The sequence below is a fragment of the Lampetra planeri genome, chromosome 22 (assembly GCF_965212315.1).
Source record: "Lampetra planeri chromosome 22, kcLamPlan1.2.h2, whole genome shotgun sequence".
Classification (NCBI taxonomy): domain Eukaryota; kingdom Metazoa; phylum Chordata; class Hyperoartia; order Petromyzontiformes; family Petromyzontidae; genus Lampetra; species Lampetra planeri.
The window spans coordinates 10,325,512-10,352,741 of NC_136128.1; the positions used below are offsets into that span (position 1 = coordinate 10,325,512).

General features: G+C 52.1%; 1 protein-coding gene across 1 annotated transcript in view; it reads right to left on the reverse strand.

The window, feature by feature from the left end:
* Positions 1-4,226: 4,226 nt before the first annotated feature.
* The window catches only part of LOC144725002 (sodium-dependent lysophosphatidylcholine symporter 1-like), a 58,587-nt gene continuing 35,583 nt past the window's right edge, over positions 4,227-27,230 (reverse strand). Inside the window, exons 8-14 of the mRNA XM_078604400.1 lie at positions 26,679-26,800; positions 25,401-25,484; positions 16,563-16,646; positions 9,052-9,164; positions 7,891-8,034; positions 7,029-7,205; positions 4,227-5,056 (exon numbers count right to left, since the gene is read on the reverse strand). Of these exons, the coding sequence (XP_078460526.1) occupies positions 5,005-5,056; positions 7,029-7,205; positions 7,891-8,034; positions 9,052-9,164; positions 16,563-16,646; positions 25,401-25,484; positions 26,679-26,800 (776 nt within the window). The 3' untranslated portion in view covers positions 4,227-5,004. The remainder of the gene's footprint in view (positions 5,057-7,028; positions 7,206-7,890; positions 8,035-9,051; positions 9,165-16,562; positions 16,647-25,400; positions 25,485-26,678; positions 26,801-27,230) is intronic.

Here is a 27,230-nt window from a genome sequence, read left to right on the forward strand (position 1 = left end):
CGGTCGAACAAACCGCCACGTTTTCTCAGAGAGCTCCCAACTCGGCACGAGTTTTACAACCAGGGCGGACGAATACTTGCGGGCGGTCTACACGCGCCGGCGTAATCGACTGTAAAACAACAACAACAAAATCGCGTAAAGTTACCGGTGGAATTTCTGACGCACGCACACGGACGGCATAGGGAGTCGGCGAACTCGGAGATCGCTCTTCCCCCCCCCCCCCACCTCAAAAAATAAAAAACCACGCGCTCCGCGAACTCTGACCCCAGCACCCCATGTGACGTCGTCACCAACTGGCGATTGTGACATCAGAGCATTAGTGTCGTGAGCCCAAACGTAGCACGAGCCATCCGTGTATAAGTACGCGTGTTGAACTACGTTCGCGCCGTGCGCAGCCGCACATGCTGAACGGAGGCGCAAAATCTCGTTTGCGGACTGCGTACAAGTGGACAGCAAATGCGAGCACCATGGCGCGTTGAAGGCTTTGCCCGCCCGCCCGCCCGCGCGATGTTCTTGGTGCTAGCGTTACCGACTTGTGGCCGTTGGCGACACTAAGTATGTCGAGCGCAGTAAACAACGGCGACGCTGGATGAAGCATCGTAATGGCCAAGTGCCGCGCCTCCCTTAATCATCGGATAAAAAAACAACAACAACACGCAAAGGGCTCAGTTGTTAACCGCAAGGCCAAGTTGGTGCTATGTAAACACAATTCAAACAGAGTCTGTCCTCACGAACGCACTCACGGAGTATGTACTCGCGTACGTACGTACGTACATACGACAAACGTACACCGTCTTGAAGCATTCGCAAGGAAGCTAAAGAGAATAGCAGCAGTAGCAGCGTCGGTTTAAAAAAAAAAAATCGCTCGCTCAAATGGGAAGCGGAATTCGATAAAAAAAAAAACCAATCCGCGTGCCCTTGCAGTATTGACGTCAGGGTGCCGTTAGTTATTCACTTAAGAACTCTCAGGTAAATTAGTAGAGGCCACGGACCACGTGCTGATTGGCTACTTTGGCAGCATTATTTGCTCCATCGTTTGTCTCAACAATGTTCATCTTCGCAGGTAAGGCCCCACTGAGCACTGTCGCTCTTTTTCGGAAGCGACCTGGCTATTACAAATGGTAGGCCAAACGAAGCGGCTCATCGCGTGGAAATTCATAGCAGCGGCCAAATACTCGATTTTAAATGTGGAGGGGAATAAACCGGAGGACCCGGAGAAAAACCCACGTAACCACGGGAAGAACGTGCAAACTCCAAATATACAGCAGCAGCAGGCGTCAGGGTCGAGATCGAACTGACGACCTCCTGCACACCGGGCGAGGTAGTCAACATCTCGGTGCCACGGCTCCCCGACGGAGCTGCTCGAAAACCGCAGCAACTCCGTTTCTGCTCGTCGGTTCGGTTAGAGGCACTCGCATTGAGTTGTTGCGGCGGGGATCAGCACTCATCAGGAACCACCCTATCACCCTAAAAAAACAATAAAAAAACAATTACCACGACTGTAGGTTGAAGTCAGAAGAAATATTGACCATGCGAGCAGAGGCACTAAGTCATTAAATAAACGCGAGTTGGCAATTTTGCTTCTGGAAGCCGGGCGAGAGGATCGTGCAGACTGCCCAAAGGAGTCTCGCAAACCCACCGGGTGACAGGCGGCCAGGAGATGGCAGTATCTACATCAAATGGGTCTGCTCACCACCGGGCTGAATCATTGTGGCCGTCATTATCCCCCCCCGCCCCTCCATGAGCTCACGGTTGGGATTCTCTGGGAACTGCAGATTTGTCCCACATGCAAGCAAGCAACACAACAACGAAAAGCCCCACCCACACAGACGGAACCGATCCCATTCCCATCTCACATGATTTCTGACAAGTGGCTCAGGATCGCCGAGACAGAGGTTGATGCTGCCCCCCCCCCCCGCCGACGCTTATTCGGGCAGAGTCTCGTGTTGCCTCTCACGATTATTAAATCCTCGCCGTCCTCGGCCGTGGTCAATCCACTGCCGGATGACGGCCGTGCCAAACCACCGCAACCCGCCCCCCTTCTCTCACGACCCTGCGATGCGAGAGTTCCGCCGATTATTTCCGACCGGCATTGCCAACGCACTTGGGGAACCTCTCGCTCTGTCTCTCTCGTCGCGTCTTCGAGACAGCTTGGAGCTTCGGCGGTTAACGTCGGCGTGAACAGAGAGAATAGATCAGGCACTCTGCTCCCGTGCGGAACGTGCCGACTGCGCGGGGCGGGGGACGCCAAGCTGCGATTACTCCCTATGGCCAGGTGCGCTTCAAATTAATGTCATGTGAACATGAATAAATACTCTATAAGGGACGTAAATAAATTACGGTTTAAGCACCACGACGAGAAAGGAACCCGCGGAAACAAGAGACTCGGCGAGTCTCTCTGCCGCGATTTGTTAGCTCATTGCCGGCAATTACATTGCTGCACGCTTGACTACAAACGAACATGCGAGGTTAGAGGCGCCAACCTAATCACCGTCTAGCGACTGCTTTGTCCACATCCGTGCGAGCAGTTGTGCAACAACGAGAAAAAATAGCAAATAACCGGCGCGTTCATGATCGCGAAGCGCGTCGCTTCCAATCTGCTGAGCGACGCTTCAAAGTTGAGTCGGTCGTCTCCTGCGTGCAACTGGTTGCACAACCGGCTGCGGAAACGCCGACATGAGAGATTCCAGTTGCACGCGACCCAAGTTGCGCGACTGCTCGCAACCGGTTGCAAAGAGTCGTCCAACACGCAAGTCGCCCGCTACCAAGTCGCACAGGTGTGAGCAGCCGGCTTAAGGCACTCGGGTCGAACACTTGGCGGTGGGGGATCAATACTGCCCTCTGGGTCTCCAACACGACCCTTCCGTTCCGTGGCAATGATCCCGACGAGTTGTCACGATCCAAGGATTCTGGAATCGAGAATCACGTTTGCCCCCTCCGGCCCCGTCGCGGTGAGCGGTGGCGCGTTCCGGTGGCGGCCGCAAGAAGCGACGCAGAGCTCCCGTCGTGACGAACGCAATCGTTGATTTAAAAATGAAACAAGCCAAGGGTCCACGTCGATTCCCGCAAACTCGATGCGGTATTTGCGTCGCGAAACTTCAGAGTCGATGCGTTAATCGACTATGATCATTGCGGCACAGCCATGGGAAGCCGTCGGTAAGACGGACCCGGTCCTGGGCCTCCCCTAGGTCAACTCGGCCTCAAATGAGCACCTAGTGCGATGTGTAAATATCGCCACTGGGGAGACAAAGGCGGCCAGGTGCGGTGCTGGCCTTCCAACCGCCTCCACGTGCCGTGCCGGACTTCATGAAGCGCTACTCGCTAACAGCACTTGACACAAAAGTCTGTTATGGCGATACGGTGGATCTGACCTGGCCCCTTACTTGGCCATCTGTAAAAAAAGAGATTCATTGCTCGTAAGATTCCTCCTCCGGCATCGAGAAAGATTCCGATTCTCACCCTCTGCCTTCGTAGCCGTAACGTGGCACAAGCGCAGCTGTGACGTCACCGCCAGCGAGCGGCGGGTGGCAGCTGTTGGCGACTATTTTCCTGCGGCCCGTTTCGATTTCACCTTCACCGTCATTGTATTGTAGATTGTAGTTCATTATTGTTTTTTCAGCATACGAACACTGTGAGTGTAGTTATCGTCATTATCGGCTTGCGTTGTGTTTCGTCTGGAATTTGTTCATTCGTGGGAGTGCAGTTAGTCTTTTGTTGCGTGCGGCGGCGCCGTGATAATTTCGCTGTGAAAGGCGCCCTTATAAAATGTAAAGATCCTTACTGTGGTTACAAACACGTTGTGTCTGTGTGTATTATTTCCCATCATCAAGTTCATTTATGGCTTCACTTGACCCCCTTGCTGCGGCCGCTTACGTTCACCGCGACAGAAAAACAAATTCTAGAGATGTCTTTAATCAAAATCCCCCGAAACCCAGAAATCTGACAAAACATCAAATCGCTGTGTGGGGCGAGAGAAAATAATTTAGGGTCTCAGTGACAATCGCAATTAAATAACATAAAAAAAGGTTCCATGCACACTGGCGTTGGAAGGATGATTACACCCCCTAACCCCCCGCCCCCCACCATAGCTAACGACGCTCATCGCTGTTAGTGCAAACCATCAATAGCCCACGTGGGAAGTAAACGTCACAATCATGGAAAAGGCAAATATTGTCGTTTTTTCCAAAACAACTTCCGGCCACCCCCCCACCCCCAGCCCCCCCAAGGCCCCCCCCCCACCGGCATTCCTGATAGTACAGTATTTTGTTGGGAAGCTTTACGGAGCACGACGGAGGAGCGTTTTTTTTAAACCTCCTCGCAGCTGGAGGCGGTGCGGCGGGTTTTGACAAAAAAAAATTGTTCCAGGGGAAAAATAGTTTCAAGTGGATGTTGTTGTGCTTTAGACTCCGTACACCTTACTAATAACCATTCGGGGGGGTGGGGGGGGTAGCCGCGGGAATGCTCATTTTTCTCAAACACTAAAAAAAAAAGCGAAAAAAAGAAGAGCGGGAAAAATAAAACGTAATAAAACATCGTATGTATATATATATAACAACAACAAAAACGTTGTAACCAGAGGAGACGCGGAATTCCCAGCATGCCGTGCGAGCGCGAGTGAGACCAGCGCCACAGCGGAGCCTGCAGGGCCTCGAAGGGCCATGGGCCTTGCCTCCTCGCGGGAACTCCCCACAGCGAGAGTCTTCCAACTTCGTACCCCCCCCCACCCACCTCGAGTTCTTCGGTGTTTGTCAGGACAAATAACGCACGGACGCGGTCGTTCACAACGGCGGCATCGGTAGAACAGTTTTGTTTTTTTCCTCCGACGTAGATTTTTTGTTTCGTTAGGCTCGTTGCGAGGCCAGGCCTCAACCGCTCCACTCCCCAACCCCTCACTCCAACTCGGCGTGGATCGCTCCTCACCCCTCTCGCCGCCGCCATCGTCACGCGGGCGAGCGAGGTGGCGACGGACGGAGGTTGGCGCCAGGAACGCCGCCGTCACTGTCATCAGACGTTGCTCTGTCTCTCCTCGGTCAGCTCCAGCGGAGCCTTCTCCACCCTGGAAAATAAAGCAGAGACGGGCGAGCGCTCGGGTCAGCCCCGCGACGCCACCAACAGCAACAACAACAACAACAAACACGGACGCCCGACTTTCAGGTGTCGTTTCGGATGCGTATCCACGTCGGACTGCTATCTCACCGATCGTAGCCAACCGTGCTAATTGGAGATGCGGGGGGAAGGACAACAAACTGACACGCTAAAATCAGTTCTAAAGAAATGAATGCCCAATATAGATTAAAAAGTGCGTAGCTCCAGTAGGCTTCCTAACGTCGGAAGGAAGAGCGTTCCAGACGGCCGCAGAAGAGCATCTGGAAGCGACGCGATGCGGTGACCACCGTCTTATAACGCGAGAGACCGAGGATAGGCTCTCGAATTAAACGAGTGGCACGAGCGGCCTGGGCGAACGAAACGACAAAAGCAACAACAACAAAAAGACAAGTGACGGGAAAGCAGAAGCGCGATGCACTGAGGAATCGGAGCAAACCCGCTTGGACACTCTCATCGAACCCCCCCTGGGTTCCGTTACCAACGAAACCGATGGAGACTAAATTTCGATTTAAAGCTTTCGTGACTGCAGGGATTCATCTTCTTGGTTCTTTCGGTAAAGTCACGTAGAATGGAAATAATAAAATAATAAAAATAAACAATAAAATAATTCTCACGACGTTTCGGCCACAACGCAAGCAGCCGTCCTCAGGTGACGAACAGGTCTGTCGGAAAAGGTGAAGAACAGGTCTGTCGGAAAGACGGCGTCATTCAGACGCTGTCTTTCCGACAGACCTGTTCTTCACCTGAAGATGGCTGCTTGCGTTGTGGCCGAAACGTCGTGAGAATTATTTTATTATGTTTTATTATTATTATTTTATCATTTCCATTCTACGTGACTTTACCGAAAGAACCAAGAAGACGATGGAGACTACTCGGTGTCTCCGCCGCTGCGAGCGGCAGCCTCTAATCGGGCGCTGCAGAGACAGCCGGCCAGGGCTGGCTCGCCACGAGAAGGCGGTCGGGCAGCGAAGCAGACCGATCGCCATCGTCTCCAACTGCACTGGGATAGAGCGTTGCCCCCTTGCTCGCGAGTTTTCTCCGGGTGCTCCGGGTGCTCCGGGTTTCCCCCCCCACCCCCACCCCGCACGTATATAACAATGATAAACAACAATTCGTCATCATTCATTGGCTGGACACATCTTCGGAATGAAACACCCAACGTGGCAGAGCGGTGGTAGGACACTCAGCGTAGCCTCTCCTGGATAAAACGAGGAAATCCCAATGAATTGTGGTTATCACCAACCATGGCGTTGCTCGCTCGGCCAGAACGCAGACTGGGAGGTGACAAAACTATTTTACTTTACCGAGTGTTAACATCCCCGGCGTTTAACAGTACTCTCCTTTTTTGTATTTGATTGTCAGCCAACACTGGGTAAAACAACATGGGCATTTTCGCTCTCTTCTAGCATGTGCACCAACAGGTGCATGTACACCTTTTGTTCTCTCTTAGCCCCCCCCCTCCCAATACGTTCCATTCATTGGCTACCACATTCAGATAAGCCCCCCCCCCTCCTCCCCCTTAACTTGTATTTAAGAACTTGTATCTTGGAATCTCTGCCTCACTTGAGGCAGTAAATATAGCTGTGACGGTCCCACCTGATGACGGAGACTTGTGTTGCCTCCGAAACGTCGTGATTTTTATTATTTTATTTTTATTATTACATTTATTCATTTTATTTTTTTACCTACGTGACTTTACCGAAAAAACCTAAACAAAATCAAATAATGATTTATTATAAAATAATGATTTATTATTTTATTTTGTTTCTATTATTAATTTTAATTTTATTTTTTACCTACGTGACTTTACCCGAAAAAAACCTGAGAGCAGGTGACAAAACGCCAGCGAGACGAGCGATGACGACAGACAGACCGACCGACCGACGGCCGAAAGGGAGACGCAAAAAACGGTTCGGGCCTACCTCTGCTTCAACAGCTCCTCGCTGTTGCGCTTGCGTCGCGCCTCGTCGATGGGGTACGTCCGGAAGATGAGGAGGCCGAGGACAATGAGGAGGATGGGGATGGGCACCACGAGCAGCTTCAGCGTCAGCGACACGGTCGGCGGTTGCTCGCACGCGTTCGTCACGTAGCCCGCGAACCTGAGCCGGCGGGCGGGCGGACGGACAGACGGCGCCGCGGTTAGCACCGTCGTGAGAAAGCTCGCGACTTGGGTTCCGTCCCCGGCCGCAAACTGAATCCGGGGTTGCCGGGTTCTGAGCACAGACTCCGGTGTCTGCCAATTGTCTCCAAAGTCTGCTAAGAATCATAAATACCGGCTCTGCGTCTTCCCCCCGCTAACACAATCGACGCTCTACAAAGGGATGCAAATTCCCGTCACCACTGCCGCCAGATTTGCCTTCGTGTAAACCCTCGCTCGCGTCGAAACGTCCTCACGGGACCAGTCACCGGCACCACCGTCCGGCTTTTGGTCTTCTCTTCCGCCCTCGGTCGCCGACCCCTCTGGGTGCCACTGCTACACCCGTCTCGGTGAGCTCACCACCTCCTCCTCCCCTCCTGCACCGAGTCCCACCCATCACAAGCTGCCCCTTTCGATTACGTCCGTGAACCGCAACGCTATTCCGTGCCCTCAGAGTTGCTCGGTCACGCGAAATGTGCAATCGTTTCCTTGCACCGCATCGGCAATCTCCGCACGTGCCCGCGGTGGCAGACGCATCCTGCCCACGAGCGCCACCTCTTGCGCAACCTCGCCTTCCCGATTACACAAAGCGGTACTCGTTTTAGCCGGCGGGCAGGCGGGCGAGTGAGGGCGGGCGGGTGACTCACTCGAGGCTGAGCGTGGACACCCCGAGCGACACGCCGGAGGCGAACTTGATGAAGAAGACGTAGAATGAGTAGAAGATGGCCTCGATGCCCTTCATGTCCGGGTATTTCAGGCGGAAATCGTCGACCACGTCCGGCAGCATGGACCTGACAACAACAACAAAACACACGGTTAGAAGGGTAAACCGGGCCGGCGTTGTGCCGTTTCTCGCCGGGGTAGCCACGCGGTGGATACGCCGCCACCGCCGCCACCGCCGCATGCGGCTGCTGTGATCCGGAGCCCGTCGAGGCAGCGAACGAGGGTTGGCGGATCATCGCCACGCAACAGGTGTTAGTTACACCCTTCCCGACGGGCCTCAGGGAGCCATAATGCACGCCATTCACGGCGTCACCTGCGGGGGTCCAGCCTGCGTTCGTAGTCTCGTGGTGCGGGTTTGTTGGGTTGTTAAATCAGGTTTGTGGGTTCGTAGTCCAGGTCGACGGGTTTATGGCCGAGGCTTGTGAGCTCGTTAAGTCCGAGTATCCGGATTCTCAGCAAGCAGGATATTCATGGTGCAGCGTGTGGGGTGTTCATGGTGCAGCGTGTGGGGTGTTCATGGTGCAGCGTGTGGGGTGTTCATGGTGCAGCGTGGGGTGTTCATGGTGCAGCGTGTGGGGTGTTCATGGTGCAGCGTGTGGGGTGTTCATGGTGCAGCGTGTGGGGTGTTCATGGTGCAGCGTGTAGGGTGTTCATGGTGCAGCGTGTGGGGTGTTCATGGTGCAGCGTGTGGGGTGTTCATGGTGCAGCGTGTGGGGTGTTCATGGTGCAGCGTGTGGGGTGTTCATGGTGCAGCGTGCCGGTTGACGATGTGTTCAAGTGGAGTGCACCGTGACCACCGTCCCATTCGAGCGAAGGTGTTGGCGGCATTTAAAATCAGGCTAAACATGTAATGAACGCGCAGGCGGTTAGCGTTGCTTTTATTGAGAGAGGCAGTAGCGCTGACACTCGAACGTACTCGCCGCAGAGATCCGTGGCGACCACGACCGCACCCTAACGACTGTGCCACTACCCCCTGCCGTGCGGCCTTTCACTCTCCGGTTCCGTTCGCGAATCGATCCCGTTCCGATGATGCGAACGTACGCGATCGGAACGGAACGGTGAAGCTGGTTCAGGTCACCGCTTACCAGGGCAGGAGGTACGCGGCGGCCACGCTGATCCCCGACGCGGCGGCCACAATGTAGGCCACCACCAGGTTATCGGAGATGAAGTAGAGGATGCAGAGGAACGGGAAGATCCACTGTGGACGGCAAGACGGTGGGGGGGGGGAGGGAGGAGGAGGCAAGGGAGGGGGGAGACACGGGTGAGAAGATGCCTCCACGGGTCGACGTAGCCTCTAATCCTACAGGGTGACAGTTTCTCAAAAAAACGAATAATCATCATCATCATCACCAGCCGTAATTCCCCCGCTCTCCCCCACCAAACACACTCTGCGGTGCACATTCAGGTGTTAGCGAGCAACCAATGGGTGTGTTATTCATGTAGGAGGGAGTCCACATTGTTGCTGCGCTGCCAGGGGGTGTACGGCTCCTCCTGAACACCAAACAGTGGAGCCTTCACAACATTTGCGCGTATGCACGCTGAACTTCTTTCGCACCGCATGCACACAACCGCGCTGGCCGGGGGGGGGGGGGGGAGCGGTGATCCGCCACTCGCTGCCAGGTGCAGCGTAGCCACCGTCTTAGGAAGTCAAGCACCCGGGGAAAAGCAAGCGCCCTTTTCAATTCGTACGCGACGGCGTTCGTCACGAGTTCAAGTCACCTCCGCAGCCGCTTAGCGGTGCTATCGTTCACCCACAATGTAAAAGAAATTAATGACTCCATGAGTCTGAATCGAATCTCTGTACTGCATTGGACAGGCTTAACAGGCTGTCGGGGCAAGTGCCGTTAGCGAGTAGCACCTATGAAGGCCAGGAACCGCACGCGAGGGGGTGGATGGCCGGCAGCACGCTCGACCGCCTTTGCCTCCCCAGTGGCGATGCGTATGCACCGCACCTTGTACTCATTTGAGGCCGAGTCGACCTAGGGAGAACCGGTTCAGATAATCGTTGCCGGTGTTGGCCGTTAGCAGGAATCGAACTCGGTCTGCCGGATTCGTAGCGCAGCGCTAACCGCTACACGACCGTTCCCGACATCGGACATCCTAGTACCACAACACAACCAGCGGGGGGCAGTATAACATTAATTTTCGTTTAAGTTTCGGTTTTAAATATACAAGTCAACCGTTCTAATCCAAAATCTTTGGTATTCATTGTCTGTCGATGCTACGTGATTCGTATTTTAATATTTTCATGCAAAGCAAGAACACGATAGCCTACGCGCTGAACTGAAAATGAAACAATAAAATAATAATTCACAGCTTGTGTGTAAATCTACTGCTGGATGAAGGCCGCTCCCACGCCGTGCGGGTCATGGAGATTTTTTGACCACTTTGCTCAATGCGGGAGGGCACATATAAGTATAGTACAACAGTGGATTTTGCTGGGGGGGGCGGCGGGTGGAGGTGGCAGGAGTGATGTTATGTTATTAACATTTAGAGGATGCTATTTTTTTTTTAAGATGGGTAGGCATTAAAGCAATGTTCCTTATCGAAGAAAATCCTCACGGAGTCTCGTTGTCAGGAGAGAAACTCGTCACATCGGGACGTTTTGGCCGATTTCCACGAACAATGACTTTGGCTTCGTGTGGGAGGAAAGCCACCACGTGAAACTCCGCACAGATAGATTGAGCAATCCATCGCGTGCACAGACAGCCAGGCTCCCTTGCCCTCAGTCACGAATCCTACAGCGCCTGTTTTTTTAAATATTCCCAGGCAGTTTCTCCCAGCCAAGTACAAACCAGGCTCAAAATTCCCTGCTTAGCTTCAGAGGTCTGACGACAGAGGGGGGCTTCATCCCCACGTGGGTCATTGTGACATCACGATTTGCAAAATAAATCCCCCCCCCCGCCCCCAACCTTCAACCCGCACTCACCAGCACGGTCAAGTATGGTGAAATAATCATCTTGGGTTGCACTACGAACCCGTCGACCCCAGTTCGATTCCCGCTCACGACCGCCGATCAAAGCCAGCGGCGGTATTATCCCAACCGTTTCCTGGACCTCCCCGCCTAGGTCGCCTCGGCCTCAAACGGGTGCCCGTGGGGAGACAAAGGTGGGCTGAGCGTGGCGGCTGTTGTGCCGTGCCGGTCCTTCGCAGGCGCTCGCTAACGGCACTTGCCCAACCAATCTATTGTGGCTCTCAACCGCGGGTACCCGGAACCCCCCCCTCCCTACCCCGGGGGTGCCGCGAGATGAATTAGAAATGTTGTGAAATGCTCTGACGCGTGAGGAGCCGTTGGTGAATTATCACTGTCAAGATAAAATAACTGCGGTAACAATTTGACTCCGTACGGCGACCCAGGAAGGATATAAAGGAGCTTTCTAGATGCATCGGTCGTAAACAATGCGGGTTTCCAAGAGTAACCACGGAGCGCGGAGAAATATCGTCACGCGTGCGAGAGCGTCCGTTATTGTTTTTGTTGTTCTTACATTCGCTTTTGCAGATACTAGCGGAGTTCGGGATACCTCACAAAATGGGACAAATTGGTGAAAATAGTGATGTTCATTTAATCGTAGATTTATTTCTCAGAACCATGTTTGGGTTGGCTTGCTCGGTCGGAACAAACAAACGCAGTAGCCCAAACAATTTTTGAGAACCACTGCAATGGAGGCGAGAGAAAGTCTGGGAGGATAATCTTTGTTCTCATAGCTGCTCACCGCGTGCTATGAACGCTCTGACGCGCGTGGCATTGTCTTTGTGCTGTCCGCCTCATGGCGTTGTCCTCTGGTCTGACACTGGCGGTGAAACTCGGCCACGAAGAAGGCCGCTGTGTCTCTGGTGTAGGGCAATCAGTCTCAAAGACAATGCATCATTTATGATCAGAGCAAGTTCGTTTTGCATGTTCACCACAAGGACTGCGTGTGGTTAACGCAGACTTGATTACTTGCAACATGTGTCTGTTTGGCGATTGACAATCTTAACACAACTCCTGTTTCATCGCCAGAAAGGGTAAAAAAAACCTACACCTCCGCTTATTTTTTAAATCCTTTATATTAAGTTCACTTGCGTGCGTGCTTGCTTGCTTGTTTACAACCGTGCAAATCTTTCGGTCGTTTTTTAACCCACTTCCCGTGATCCAATCGAGCTGACATTTTCCACACAGACTCGTTGTGCGTGACAATTAATGTTCGTGAAAATTTTTTTCCCAAAATTTTACACTTTTTAGGACAAAAATATTATATTTAATTACCAATTGCTTAATGTTGCCATGCAATCGTCTGACCCATAGGTGGCAGTCATCTCAAGCGAGAGGACGAGAAGACTCTAGTCGCCACGCATATAAAGGATTTATAGTGAAAAACTTAGTTTTTACGGGTTAATTTTTTCAACCTTCGTTTCTCGTCGTCTGCGCAAGGAAAACGCTGGCCACTCCCAGCCTGCAGGTGTCACTGTGCCGCCATGAGGAGAGACGCTGGGCTGCGTGGGGCTGCGTGGGGCTGCGTAGGGCTGTCTCCCTGACGTGGACGGCCGTCAACATCCGCGGGGAGACACCCAGCAAGCCAAAAAACGGATTTCGCAAAACTTCCACCCAAAAAAAAACCTACCAAGAGGCACCTCGTGAAAAAAATTGTCGCGAGACTCGGCGAGGCTTTCCCGACCGTCGTCATCGTTGTCAGCCTGTCACTTCCCACAGCCATCCGCCCACCCCATTCACTCCCAATCCATCTTCTCTCTGCTCCTCGGCCGCTCTTGTCCGGTCGCGACCTCCAGAACTCTGCCATCTCTCTCCGATTCCCTTCATTCTCCCGGTCGCCACCGCCACTGTCACCGCCACACGAGTTTCGTCTCTCACCGCCCGTCAGCCGTTCTCGTGACGCGTCACTGCGCATTTGCGCCGGGTGTATTTTGCGGCCGAGTAAATAGCCTTGCTTTATTTACGTATGCACGTTGAACTTCTTTCCCACCGTACGTGGCCAATCGCTTTTAATCGGGAGGTGCACCCGGGCGTGTGTGCCCTCGGCTGTACAACAAACATCTGACACAGAAAGAAGAAAACATCTTCGTGGTGTTCGCAAGTGTCCGAGTAGTTCTTCCAATGACAAAAGGTTACCCTGGCCCGGACGTACGGCGAGGAATAACCCCGTCGGCGATGTTGTTGTGGTCGCGGACAAATATTGGGAAATGCTTCGCAAGTGGCCTCTGCCACGTGGAGACCCGGCGCAGATCGGTCCCTGAACATTGACCTGCGTCTGTGTGTGCGCGAGCGTGGCGTGGAAGTCCCCGCAAACAGCTGGAATTATCTGCAACGTATCGCCAGCGAACTTTCACCCGCACGCTGGCAATGTCATCAACGCGCAACCCCCCCCCACCCCACCCCATAGCCTACTTAGATAAAGCACGCAGAGATAGACGGCGAGGCGTGTGTTATTGTGCGCTCCAAAAACAAAGATGTAAAAAGGCAATGGTCGCCCGTGTCTCCAAATACAGGCTATGGTGGGGGGGGGGGGGGCAAGAGCTTGTCAGAGAGCACCTATTAAGGCTGGCAAGGGGCATAAGTGGGTGGGGTGATGTGGCCAGGAACACAGACACACAGACACGTCGCTATCCGTAGCCAGGTATCGAATCACTGGGGTTCACGTCACAGTGAGCGAATCACTGCATCTTCACGCGACAGTCGCCGTTCGCCACCAAGCGGCGTTGACGTCGCCACACCGTGTAAACGCGTTGAGTGAAACGTTGAACTTCCTTCGCACCGCACGTGGCCAACCGCGCGAATCGGAGGCGCGAAATAAGTCCAACATACGTACGTTTAGACATCACCGCTGGGGAGACAAAGGCGGCCGGGCGTGTTGCTGGCCACCCACCCCCTTCGTGTGCCGTGCCCGGCCTTCGTTAGGTGCTCGCTAACAGCACTCGCACCAACCGTCTGTTACAGGCTACACGGGGAGGCATTCTCCAGGCCACTGCCACCTCCCTCTGCGGTATAATAATAATACTCTACCAAGCACCTGCGCAAGAACTGATTTTATTGCTCCATCTCCCCAGTTGTCGTCCCTGTCGGGGGAGAGGGGGGGGGGACATTCCATTCCTTGCCTGCCAGTCCAGACCTTTGGCCAACATCCACTTCTTGAGAAGTGTCCTGCACGTGTCCTCTGATGCCCACGTTTTTTTCTCTATGAGGCCAAAACACAAGAGCACAGAGGCTGTTCTCCTGTGACGCGCTAGCTGCGTTTTGTAAAAATTGGGTCGTAATAAATCATGTATGATATAGTGTAACGGACAAATACTCAAACAGGATCATGAAAAACCCAAAAATAGCCCACATATTCCAAGAGTAACCTCGATTTAAAAAGTTATCATTGCTTAGGGTGGACTTTCCTTTTCCAAAGATTATTTATCATTCTTCGTGGATAAACGACAGGTCATTATGACTCAACACTTCTTTTTCCACGGAGCTGGCCATACAGGGCCACAGAACTTTGCCAATCATCAGAATATAGGGCCACAGAGCTTGGGCAACAGCTGGGGCCGGTTCTGGCGCGTTACGAACTCTACAGCAATTTGAGATGCCGTTTGCACAAACTACACCAAAATACGACAAAATAATTTCAACTATTAGAACCATTTTAGGATGCATCGACTGTAGAATGAACGATTATGCTCACCATGCGCGCACGGAATTGCACGCCCAGCGTTTGACTATGTCCGACGGACGCAAATCGTGTGCACATTTTACAATTATGCAAACGGCCAAGCAAAATTTTACTAACGACTTCGTTCGAGAGGAAAAAAAAACTAGTATACAAATGAGACGGTGAAAACAGAATACAAAGTTATAGCTGACTCTGGAAAGGAATCGTATCAAAGTGTGGAATCTCTGGACGGCCAGGGGACGGGTAACATCGTTCCACTCCTAATAAAAGGTTGGACACAGGCTCTGCTGAAGAGACCCTGAAAGACGAAAACCGGTGGAGGGGTTTGCCTACTTAAACAAATGGGAATCATCGATCCAAAATTCCCACAGGCTGCCCCGATATCACGTATCACGTTTAGCTAATGAAACGTGAGTCCGTCTGGGTAAATTAATGATTGTGTGTCTGTGTGTGGGGAGCAGTAGTGAAGCCGTTAGCGCTACGCTGCGCTATGAACCCGTCGACCCGAGTTCGATTACGGCTCACGGCCAACACCAGTGACGATTATCTGAAACCGGCCATGGGCCTCCCCTAGGTCGACTCAGCATCAAATAAGTACATGGTGTAGTGTGTAAACATCGCCACTGGGGAGACAAAGGCGGCCGGACCTGGTGCTGGCCAACCACTGCCTTCGTGTGCCGTGCCGGCCTTCATAGGTGCTCGCTATCAGCACTTGCCCCTACAGCCTGTTAAGGCTATACGGAGAATCGTTGTCTTTGTCTGTGTGTGTGTCTATGTGCATGTGTGTCTGTGCGTGCCGTTAGCGCGCCGTGCAATTTCAACATCGCGTCGTTTCAGCAACGCGTGTGCGCCACTTTAACGGCCACAGCAGTGCGCTGGCGAGGACTGCTTCTTGTGTTTTAGTTGGTGGTCTTTCTCCGCACCTCCGATTCGCACAGTTGGCAGCGTGCGGTGCGAAATAAGTTCACCGTGCATACCATCACCGCCTTACCATCACTACCTCATCACCATCGCCTTCTCATAATCACCAACACCACCTGATCATCAAGCCACTGGAGCTACGCACTTTCAAATCTAGATTGGAAACTCATTTCTTTAGAACCACTTTTTTGTGTTTTAGTTTGTTGTTCTTCCCCCGCACCTCCGATTAGCACGGTGGGCTACATACGGTGCGAAAGTGGTTCATAACGCATATACACACACGTGCGTGCATGCAAGCATGTGGAGTGTCTACAATCGTTGTGGGTGTGAGAAAAGGCGGGAGATTTATCAGCCGGTGGCAAAACGAGACCACTTCCTGTATAAAATAGATTACACACGAGCCGATTTCAGTTTTTTGAGGCCAGCTGCCCAGGTTTTGGGCAAAACTTAGCCCGCTTGGTCACGCAGGCAATATGATAGCAGCACAGACTAATTGTGTGCATGTAGGGTTGATCTTCTTTCGCACCGTACGTAGACAAACGTGCCAATCGGAGGTGCGGAGGGGAAGGACAACTTAAACTAAACACAAAAAAGTGTCTCTAACCTAACAAATCACATGTTATACCCGAGCCCCACAATTCACCAACGCGGACTGACCGACGTGGTGAAGTATGGTCGATCAACCCGCGAGACCCAAGCGGAATGGGGAGGCCTTCATCCAGCAGTGCATTGAGATGGAGCTGTAAATTAATGTTGTCAACGCATGAAAATTATAATAACAGAGTGGTGGGCTAAGCAAGAGAACACGTCCGGGCGGACCACCACGGGAGAGATGGAGCAATAACATCGGTTCATGTGCAGGTGCTGGGTGGATTATGACGTTGCACGACCACGGGAGTTGGTGGTTGCCTGCGCAGGCCTTAATCCAGCAGTGGATCAATCATGACCGACGATGACGGCTTGGTTAGAGAATGCATTTTAGTAAGCAGAGCAGACACGGACGTCGCACGCTGTTTCTCACTTACCAGCATGCCAACGTACACGGCCGTCTTCTTGCCGAACTTTCCCATGAACCACTGCCACAGCGGGATGGACAGCGCCGCGGTGCCCTGCCAACGACAACACACACGCGGCGGCGCGTCAAGCGACGATCGGAGTGCGAGGGCCATTCGAGATTCATCTGCGGCAGAAACCCGGCGCACGCCGAGGAGTCCTGGGGGCTTTGAAGTTGACACCGGTCCAGAGTTTTTCCTGCTCACGACAAAAGCTGCATGGGCAAAAAAAAAAAGTTTGTATATACATCGGAACGCTCACACAGCAGAGGTCGCAAACGGGTTTTGATTCCTTACCCGTACCCGGCCGCACCAGGGTCGCAAACGGGTACCCGTACCCGTACCCAGCCGGGTACGGGTAGCTGGGTATCGGGTAGGGTATGGGTATCGGGTACCCGGTTGCGACCTCTGACGCTCACAGCAGAACGGCCGCGTTAGAGAACGGTCCGCGGAAGCACACGTCGCAACAACGACTTCTTGAGGTGCCCTTGAAGCGAGTGAACCACTAGGCGACACTAGTGGGCAGCACGTTCCCCTTCCACGCTGCCACAGAGCGACGTTCAATTGAACAGTCGTCGACGTTCAAGGGCCTCGATGCTGCGGGCAGGAAGAGGGCACGGATTCAGAGTGGGGGGGTTGGTCACCCACAAGCCACGTGATTTAGGGGAGGACTCAGCTGATTTAAACGGAGAAATCTACGGATCACAGGGGAATGATGAAGAGTGGGGGGTGGATATACACAAGCCACGTGATTTGGTTGGGAGAGGCTTCAGCTGATTTAAATAGATGAGATGGTCCAAAGATGTGAGGGGCAGGGGGGGGGGGAGAATTAATTATTGAATCGAATCGTGACCATGTACAGAAGTAACGTGTTGATTTATTGGAGGGGTGGATTACCGCATGAGTAATCGGGTTTTAACGATGTGCCAAATCGCGCGTGTGAAAGCGCCATCGTATTACTGATTTGCGACAGTCACCACATGCAAATATTACGCCTCGGCCAACTGGGGCGAACACACAGCTGTGCAAAATAGACGGGCATCATCATCATTATTATTTTTGTCTTCATTCAACACAAGTGAAGCGGTAAAAAAACACGAGACACAACAACAACAACAAAAATAATCGACTATTTTAACCGAATCTTGGCCAAATCATGACGATATTCGTGACATTGCCAATTACTTCAACGTGAATGAAGTGTCATCATCGGCCAAAGTGCATGCACATTCGCAAACGTGTTATTTTCTCTCCAAATTCTCACGCGCTTTACGCCACTACGTATGGGACTGGTACGCTGAACTTCTTTTCGCCACCGTGCGTAAGGCAGCCGCCGCGCTCGACGCGAGTTGCGGTTTGCTGGGCAAGTCTCGATGTTTCAAAATAGGCAGATCGGGGAGCATCTCTGCCCTAAATCAAGGGACGCTGAAAACACACGCGGTTTCATTCGTCACGGCAGACACAAAGCGTCGCTTTGCAACACACAACCAGCTTGTGCTGTACTGGTAACGCATTGGCGCGTTCCATTTACGTGACGAGCCTGACTAATTGGCTGTGTCGGGTGGTGGACGGCGGGTTGAACGACGCATTTACATTTACGTGATCTAACTAAAAAAAAAACTGTATGATGGATAATAATAATAATAGTTCAATTTGTAACGCGTGCAAATTTGCAGACGTAGTGGCCGCAACTCAGAGGTGCGGAGCCAAGCTCAGAGTCGCTCAAAAGCATGATTGTAGAGGTGAGTTTTTAAGTCTCTCTTGAAGGAGGCGATTGAGGTGATGCTGCGAATTTGCAGAGGGATATTGTTCCAGACTGTTGGGGCTGCCACCGAGAAGCGGCGCATAGACATGACCATCCTGGATCTTGGTATCAAGAGGAGGTCGTGAGTCGCACTGCGCAGGCATCTGCCGTGTGCTGAGCTGCAAGTTGTCAATAATGAAGAAAGGTATGGCGGGCAGGCGGATATGAAGGCATTGTGGCAGAGGATGATGTTGGGCCGCGTGCCGTGCCGGCCTTCGTAGGTGCTACTCGCTAACAGCAGCAGAACTTGGGCGAGTGGGTGAGATGGGGTGGGGAAATCGGCGTCTGATTTTTGTTGCAATTTTTTTGTGTAGGTGGCCTTGCGTGGCGTGGCGTGCCGTGCGTGCCGAGAATACGCGAGGAGGAGTGTCCTCGTCGCGTTGACTCGGAGTAACCCCCTCGTGGAGCGAACGGGGAGGGGTGGTGCGAGCGAGCGAGCGAGGCGCACGGGGCGAGAAGGGATTGGGTGGCTCCTTCCATCACGCCACCTCGAGTGGGAGGGCGAACACCATGTGGGGAGAGAGGGAGGGAGTAGAGAAGGGGAGGAAGGAACACCGCAGGCAGTGTGTGTGTGTGCGAACGACCCGTCGATGTTGGGTCCTAGGAATGCGATAAAGGTTCTCTCGTTAGTGACTCACGGCGAAAAGTTCGAGCTGCGTTTAGTCGTCACCGCGTGTGAGGGCAACGCCCACGTGGCGTGTGAGGGCAACACCCTCACGCGCCACGTGGGCCCTCACAAATTGACAGCTCGACGAAAATTCGTAGTGTCACGTTGTGGACATGTAGGGCAGCAGCAGCAGCAGCAGCCTCTTCGCCAAATAACGTTGATTACACTATTTAACACGAGTTTTGTTCCTGGGTAGTGTTATTTTCTAAAATAATAAAACATTATAAAATACAATTCTCACGACGTTTCGGCCACAACGCAAGCAGCCGTCCTCAAGTGAAGAACTGGTATGTCTTTCCGACAGACCTGTTCTTCACCCGAGGACGGCTGCTTGCATTGTGGCCGAAACGTCGTGAGAATTGCATTTTATTATGTTTTATTTTTATGATGATGAATCCCTGCAGTCATGAAAGCTTAAAATCGAAATTTGTTATTTTCTAATTGCTTAGTATATAAAATGGCTATTATTTCCCACAAACGTTGCTTTTGTGAGCGGGACTTTACGTGAAGGGAATGACACACATGCACACCGCGTTTTCTCATTGAAAATAGGCACATTTCAAAATATCACTGTGCTGGTCACAAACGCAAAGTTTCTGGGGAACAATAGCCATGTTCTGTACTTTCGAGGCGCAAGCAATTGGAAAACAACACTTAGTACGCAGGAACACAAAACAACAATGTTTGTTACACAGTGTTCTTGAACGGAGAGGGCAAGAAAGAATCGGAGGACCCGCAGGGAAAGAAATCCACGCGACCACGGACGGAGAGAGACGTGGCAACTCCAAATATACAGCAGCAGTGGCAGCAGGGTCGGGGATCGAACCTACGACACAGGGCCCAACGCACAAGGGGCCGTCCATAAATGACGTCACGCGATTTTGGACCACCCCCCCCCTAAAATATGACGTCACAAAGCTCTGCCCCCCCCCCCCCAGAAAAAAAACATGCTTCAAATCGTTTTAAACTATTGCAATTGTAGTGCGTATTTAATGTGGCGCTGCACTCTGATGTTGTAGGAGAAAACATTTATGAAAACGTCTATTTTATTAAGTAGAACGTGTTGTCTATATTTATTTCAAGTTGCGCATTTTCATGTGACGTCACATTTCTCAAACCCCCCCCCCCTCGTCACACATCGTCACAAATGTCTGACCCCCCCGCCCCCCCCCCCCAGGTGCGACAGCGGCACAAAAATAATAAGTAATGTTTTTTTTAAACTTTTTTTAAAACACGCTTTTAACATGAATGTACTGGAGTAATGGAGGAACTCCACGACTCCAGTAAGTTGCCCCGAAGCTTGCCATAACGTAAGGGGACCGTGGGCAATTACAGCCAACGTCAGTTGACCGTGGACAATTAGACCCAAGCCGAAACATAACATCTAAAAAATAATGTTTAAAAATATGTATTTTTATTTTTACTGATAGAATATACTATTGTCATCAGCATGACATAAGTATACCAAGTTTGCAGTCGATACCACATTGGGAAGTGGGTTAAAATTGAGTTACAAGATTTGAGGATACAACAACAACGACAACAGACAGAGTGAGTTAAATAAAAGCGTGTAAAAATAAACAAAGAATCTCTCGACACAAGTCGTCAAGAAAAACACCGCGTGGCCTTAGAATAAAGCCACAGACGACCGAAGTTGAGGTTTGATTTGTTTGACAGGAACAGCGAGAGAACAGAACCCCATCAGGATGTGCAAACACCTCTGTAGGCTTTGCCTGGTAGGATGGGGATAGTTTCGTAGTAGTTTGGATGTTTTTGGGTGCTTTGTTTACCCACCTTGTATTTTGCACTACTATCACGTGTCTGTATTGCTTGTTGTAACGCTATTTACCTGCCCCTTTGCAGGACATCTGTGAAACATATCTTTATAGCTTCATTTGAAGCTTTCGTGACTGCAGGAATCCATACTCTTTGGTTCTTTCGGTAAAGTCACGTAGGTAGAAAATAAAATAAATCACGCCGTTTCGATCGCAACACAAGCGGTCGTCCTCAGGTGGAAGAAATATAATCCAGCAATTCCACTGCTGGATTATATTTTTGTACTACATGGAAATTGAGTTTTCAGGTCCATACGACGAAAAAACACACATTTCAATACGGACAAAACATTTGTAATGCCTTTCGTGTGGGTTTCTCCCGTGTGATGGGACTTTGTTGAATGAACGTTGAGATTTATAAGAGGCACGAGTTGACCAATCAGGTCCGAATTGGTCTGCAATAAGCGAGGCTCTGACAAGGGGTGGCCATCGATTCTCAGCACCACGATTGGACTGCCCCCGTGTGTTCGCGTGCTCAAGATCCGGAACTTGATCGATTCATCCGTCGTTCTAACCCCCTCCTTTATGTTTGGAAAACGTTGCCACTGCGTTATTCATCTCTCGGCTGCTGCTGCAGCTGCTGCTGCAGCTGCTGCTGCTGCTTCATCATCATCGGCAGCCACAATCTATCTCCTGCTGGATGAAGGCCTGCCCCCAAGGCGTCGCCATCTCTCGCGCGTATTCGCGACGTGACGGTCTGTCCCGCTACAGCTCCCGACAAGATACGGCCGCTGTATTTCTTTATTCTGTATATGTGTGTGTTATCATTTATCCGAGTTCTATCTCAATTGCGCTATGGCCGTTGCGTCGTCAGGAGCCGAAGAATCCGTTGGGAAATCTCGCAGAGCAGTGCGATGAGACTACGTATTCGAAGACGGCCACGTGGAAGCGGATATCCCAGAACTACCTCCGAGCTGTGCGCTCCAAGTGGCTTGTGGTCCCACACACGCCGAGTGGCGGTGGCTGCGCTTTGCACCCTCCCGTCGCGGAGAGAGTAACGTTCATCGCATGACAAACTGATTTTTGTTCAATCCTCAGAGCTGGAGTGTATCCAAATTTAGGGCAAAACATAACTTCACAGTCGTGATTGACCTAAGCGGGGTTAGTCATTGGTGATCGGGCTGATACCATCAACTCGTCGCACTCGAGAACCCGGTTTAGTCACAAGCGGTTGAAACCTGGCATTGAAACCAGGCCCCAAGCGGTGCAGGCTCAGAGCTCTGACTGCTAAGCCACCTGGTTCCCCCACAGAAGCTGCGTGTTCGCGCATGCAAATTCAATGACCGAATACTCTTACGTTTTTTCGGTAAAGTCACGTAGGTAATTTTTTTTTTTTAATAATAGTAATAAAAAATTTATAATGATTTTTTTTTTTTAGCTACGTGACTTTACCGAAAAAACCTAACAGTATGAATCCTTGCAGTCACGAAAGCTTCAAATCTAGAATTCAATGACCGAAAATTACTCCAGCTGGGTTTTTCTTTTCCTCTTCTCGCGAGAAAGGGGGACATGTGAATGCCACTTCCTTCCAGGCCAAAGGCGAATAGCTTCCTTAATATTTTAATTGATACTTTTTTTTTTATCCTGCAGCTAAATTGGTACACGTGGCGTATACTGACCATAAAACATCGTGCACTCTGTGCTCTCTCTCGCTAGAATATTCACCTGTACTGAGTCTCGTGAATTCACTCAGGGATCCACTCTTTGGCAAAGTTTCATCTGTGCTGAGGCTGGTGAATTCATTCAGGGATCCACTCTCTGGCGAGTAGTCCCATCTGTACCGGGTCTCGTGAATTAGCATGGCGAACGCGTCGGTTCGACAGCTCGTTCAGAAGCGGCGGTGCGGTGAGTGCGTGCGTGCTCATCGTCGTCAAACAAACGACTTCACCCCCACGCTCGTTCTCCTAGAACGAATTCAAAGGGGGGCAAACTGTCCACAACCGCGGTCTCCTCGCTTCAATTAACCCGTTTAACGAGCCGCCTCCTCCTCCGCCTCCTCCTTCCCGAGCGATGCAGCCTCCGCCTCTACGAGCCCCGCCCACCCACACGGACCCACATTGACCAGAATGGTGAAGTATGGTCAGACAAACTCACCCGTGACCAACACGGTATGCGGGAGTCCATCATCCAGCAGTGTGGACTGACGGCGTGGTGTACATAATGACCGGTCGTCATCGTCGTGAGCCATCATCAACCCACGGCTGGATGAAGGCCTCCCCCAAGCCTACGCCATCTCTCAAGCTCTTGCAACGTTAGTCATCCACCCAGCACAACTGCGCGCGAGCCAAATTCACGGCTCCCATCTCCTCGATGGATTTACAATCTCCTGCCACGGAGCGAACGCTTCGCACACCGGACGCGCAATCCAAGATGTGGCCCCCTTTCGACTCAATCTCCCGGCGCGGCAGCTAAAAAACAATGGGGGGGCGAGTTTCGTGAAATCGCCGCCGCATCCTCCGTCCACCCCAGCGGGTCGTTCGTTTGGTCACGTTACGGTGGGGTAAAGTGCGGGTACTTCCACCTGTTCCAAGATGTCTCGCCAGAGTGGAAGAGTAGGCCAAATACCACCTTCTGGCGGGCGGGGGGGGGGTTCCTCTTACGTGGAGGTCCTTCTGCCAGCGGTGTTGCCAGAAAGCTATTGCAGGGCTGCGCTTTAACCTCCTTTATCTCCTCTGTAGCTCTGCTCGAATGACTGCACCGATTTTAGTTTCACCCGTCGTGTTGGGAACAAGCGAACGGATTGTGCCGCCCGCCAAGTCGGTGCCGGCCAAGCGGCGACCTTCCGTGGCAGTCGGCCGCGCCGGGGAGGCGGTGAGGGGGGGCGGTGAGGGGGGGCAGTGGGGGGGGGGGGCAGTGGGGGGCGGGGGGGGGCGGTCGCCGACACCCAAGATTAAACCCACGAGGGTGTCGTTGAAGGGGACGGCACGGTGCTCGCGATGGCGCGCCCGCCTCCTCGTCCCGCTGGCGAGGGTGCAGGGCTCGCGAGCGCACGGAGTCTGGTCCAACAGCTCGTACAATAAATTCGATCGTGTGCTCCCTCACCGACACGTCAACGCAGCCACCCGCCCGCCAGCAGGCGGTGCCCGGATCCCTCCGAATATGGCGCGAGCGGTACGATTCACGGTTGTGCACCGATGCCCGCCGTCGGCCCGGCTATCGAAAGACCGTGGCGGCGCGGCGCGGGTCGGTTGCACACTTTCGATTGCGAGCCCGCCCCCCAAAGGATTTTGTCTGCCCCCCTTCTTGTACCGGCACTCATCGACGCCTCTTGCCCACGTTGAGCACTGCGGCTCCTGACCTAACGGCACCCGACAGAATGCAACGTCCAGCGATCAAGCCGATTGACGGTCCCAGCGCTCACCGATTCACTCCGATTGCTCGCTCGTCGGCGGTCAGTCGCCCCGTCATAACTCCCCTTCGCCGCCGCTATCATCGTTGTGGTTCAGCTCTTCTCATCAATTTCACCCGCTCCTTTTTCCACCCGTGTTTCGTCTCATCCATCACACTGATGGTCACAACAACAGACTCAACCAATCACCCACTCACCCACACATTCATCACACTGCAGGTCAGATCTCCCCTCCGCCTCTTTAACGCACACTGCTCAACTTTGGAAATTCCCTCCCATCGTCAAGTTTGCATAGTAACCTTGCTCTATTAAAATAAAAACTATGATTTACTATTATCTATTAACAACTTTGATAGTGCTGTTTGTTACTACCTGCCTGACATGATGTAAGGGCCTATGCGCAGCAACTGTGATGCCATCGTACGGAGTCGAGCAAGGGTTAATCCTGGCCCCGGCGGAAGCGGGGACCGACGATATTATCATCGATATTGAGCGGTGTGTGTGTGACCGAGGTCAAAAAATAAAAATAAACCCCAGGAGTGAATGATTCACCAAGGCCACTCTGCCGTGTAAATTTCACTTCCCATTCCTCAAATGCTTTTTGTCAGACTTGGAAACGGTTTTGGTAAAAAAAAAACATTGAACATTTGATGCGGTCGCAAACAGTGACATTTCAAACCGTGACATTTCCTAATTTTATATATATATACACATTTAGATTCACACGTGTTGTACACGTACGTAAAATCGTACGCCGCAGTGGGGAAAAGTCACCCGCGCAGGGCCGAATGGGAAATAACCGATGATGGAACAGGTGAGATTTGTTTGAAGAGGGGAACGGCGGTGGGCCATCCTCCGTGCGATTGCAGGGTTCAACACTGCAATGGGCGCTACGGTGGCGAGACGTTAACTACCTCGCCTGGTATACAAGAGGACGCGGGTACAATCCTGACCCTGACGCCCGTTTGCATGCCGTTCTCCCCGTGGTCGCGTGGAGTTTTCTCCGGGTCCTCCGGTTTTCCCTCCACATTCATTTCCACGCGACGATGAGCCACTGCGTTGGGCGATTATTTGTGGCCAGGTTGGTTCTGAAAAAGAGCTATACAAGCCCAGTGGGCCTTACCTGGTAAAATAAAAATAGGTGTAGTTTACTCACCAGGATCGTCAGCACGATGTGCTGGAGGTTATTCTCGAACCCGGCCGTGTAAACGCAGAAAAGAGCAAAATTTCCCTCCACCAGCTGCAACAACAACAAAACAACAACAACAACAACGTTTAGACCACCGTCACTCACAATCATAGGCAGCTGTCATCACCGGTGTGCAGTTTGGTGGGGCAGTGGCAACTGACGCTCGTGCCCCACAGCAAGAAGGGGTCTGGGTTTGATTCCTGACCCTGGCGCTCTTCTCTTCCTGCGTGGCATTTGTCTGTTTCTCTATTCCCTCCCTCTTCCGCGTGGGTTCCCTTCGGGTTTTCCGGTTTAAAAAAAAAACTGTATTGTAGATGATATCGGTCACGAAAGCCCTACGTGTTAAACTGAAATAAGCCGCCACGTGGTTTGACCGGTATAGGGCCAAAACTTCCCACAGACCGGCAGGTTTCCTGCAAGTTGCCCAAATGGGATTGCCCAAGGCAGCAGCAACATCACCCACCTGCCCCCTATTATGAAAAACGTGGCAGGCAAAGATAATTATCGATGCTCGGCAAGCCTACGCTGGGTAAAACAAGCAGAATAGTTACAATCACTGCTCAAATTGCCCTTTTATATGCCGCTAAACGCGATGGGGCACAAGCCGGCAACGCTGGCCTGGGAACGCCTGGGATTTCCCCACGAAGAGCTCGAGTCTGTCGCCAAGGAGAGGGAGGTCTGGACCGCCACTACTCAACATGCTGCCGCCACAACCCTCACCAGGACAAGCGGACTGAGAAACGAACGAACAGCAAACAATAACAAAAATATAGATTTTACCACTGAGCTGTACAACTCTTTTTCAGAAGCAACATAGCCACGAATGGGAGCCCAATGAGGAGGCTTATGGTGCAGAAACTTAAAGCAGCCAAAATACTCTCAACGCACGTTGATTCTCAATGTGGAGGGAAAAACCGGTGGACCCGGAGAAAAATCCACGCGACCACAGTGAGATAGAATATGCAAGCTCCAAATATACAGAAGGCGTCAGGGTTAGGATCGAACCGACGACCTCCTGTATACCAGGCGAGGTCGTTAACAAAGTGTCCCAGCGTGTGGCTTGCAAGCAGATGTCTCATAATCACCGCGTCTTGTTTTGGGATAAAACAGACGCCAAGGCGAGAAAGAGAGAGAGAGAGAGAGGAGGACGAGGTTTGGCATTACACCGGCACGACATCTTTCAAATAAATCGCGTTCGATCGACTGATGCATCCTCGAACGTTGCGTACGAGCGAGCACACTCACCAGGAATCCCAGCGAGGTGAAGAGGAAGGCGAAGATGAGCTTCATGTAGGGGCCGTGCTGCAGCACCAGGCGGACCCCCGTGGCGAACGGCACGAGCTTCTCGGTCTGCGAGCAATTCCCGTCTGCGAACGGTACGGCGCGCACGGGACACCCTTGTTGTCATCGTTGTGATACGTCAGCATCGTCGCCGTCATCGTCGTCATCATCAGCAGTGTCGTCACATCGCCACCCTGCGTCATCATCATCACCATTGCAATTAAAAAGCCGCTTAACGTAAACCGGGATATTGCTGTCCGACTATTTTATCATCCCGTGCAACATCGTGGCTTGTACCCCGCCCTGCCCAGCTCTCTTCCCACCCACCCCCCCACACAAATGTGGATTAATCTGAGGAAGGAGCTCACGTGGGATTTTGACTTGAAATTGAAACCAGCAGCGCGTGGGACTGGAGGGAGTTATTACCTAAAAATATATATATTTTTTTTTTACCAGGTAAGGCCCACAAAGCTATGTAGCTCTTTTTTCAGACGCGACCTGGCCACAAACGATAGC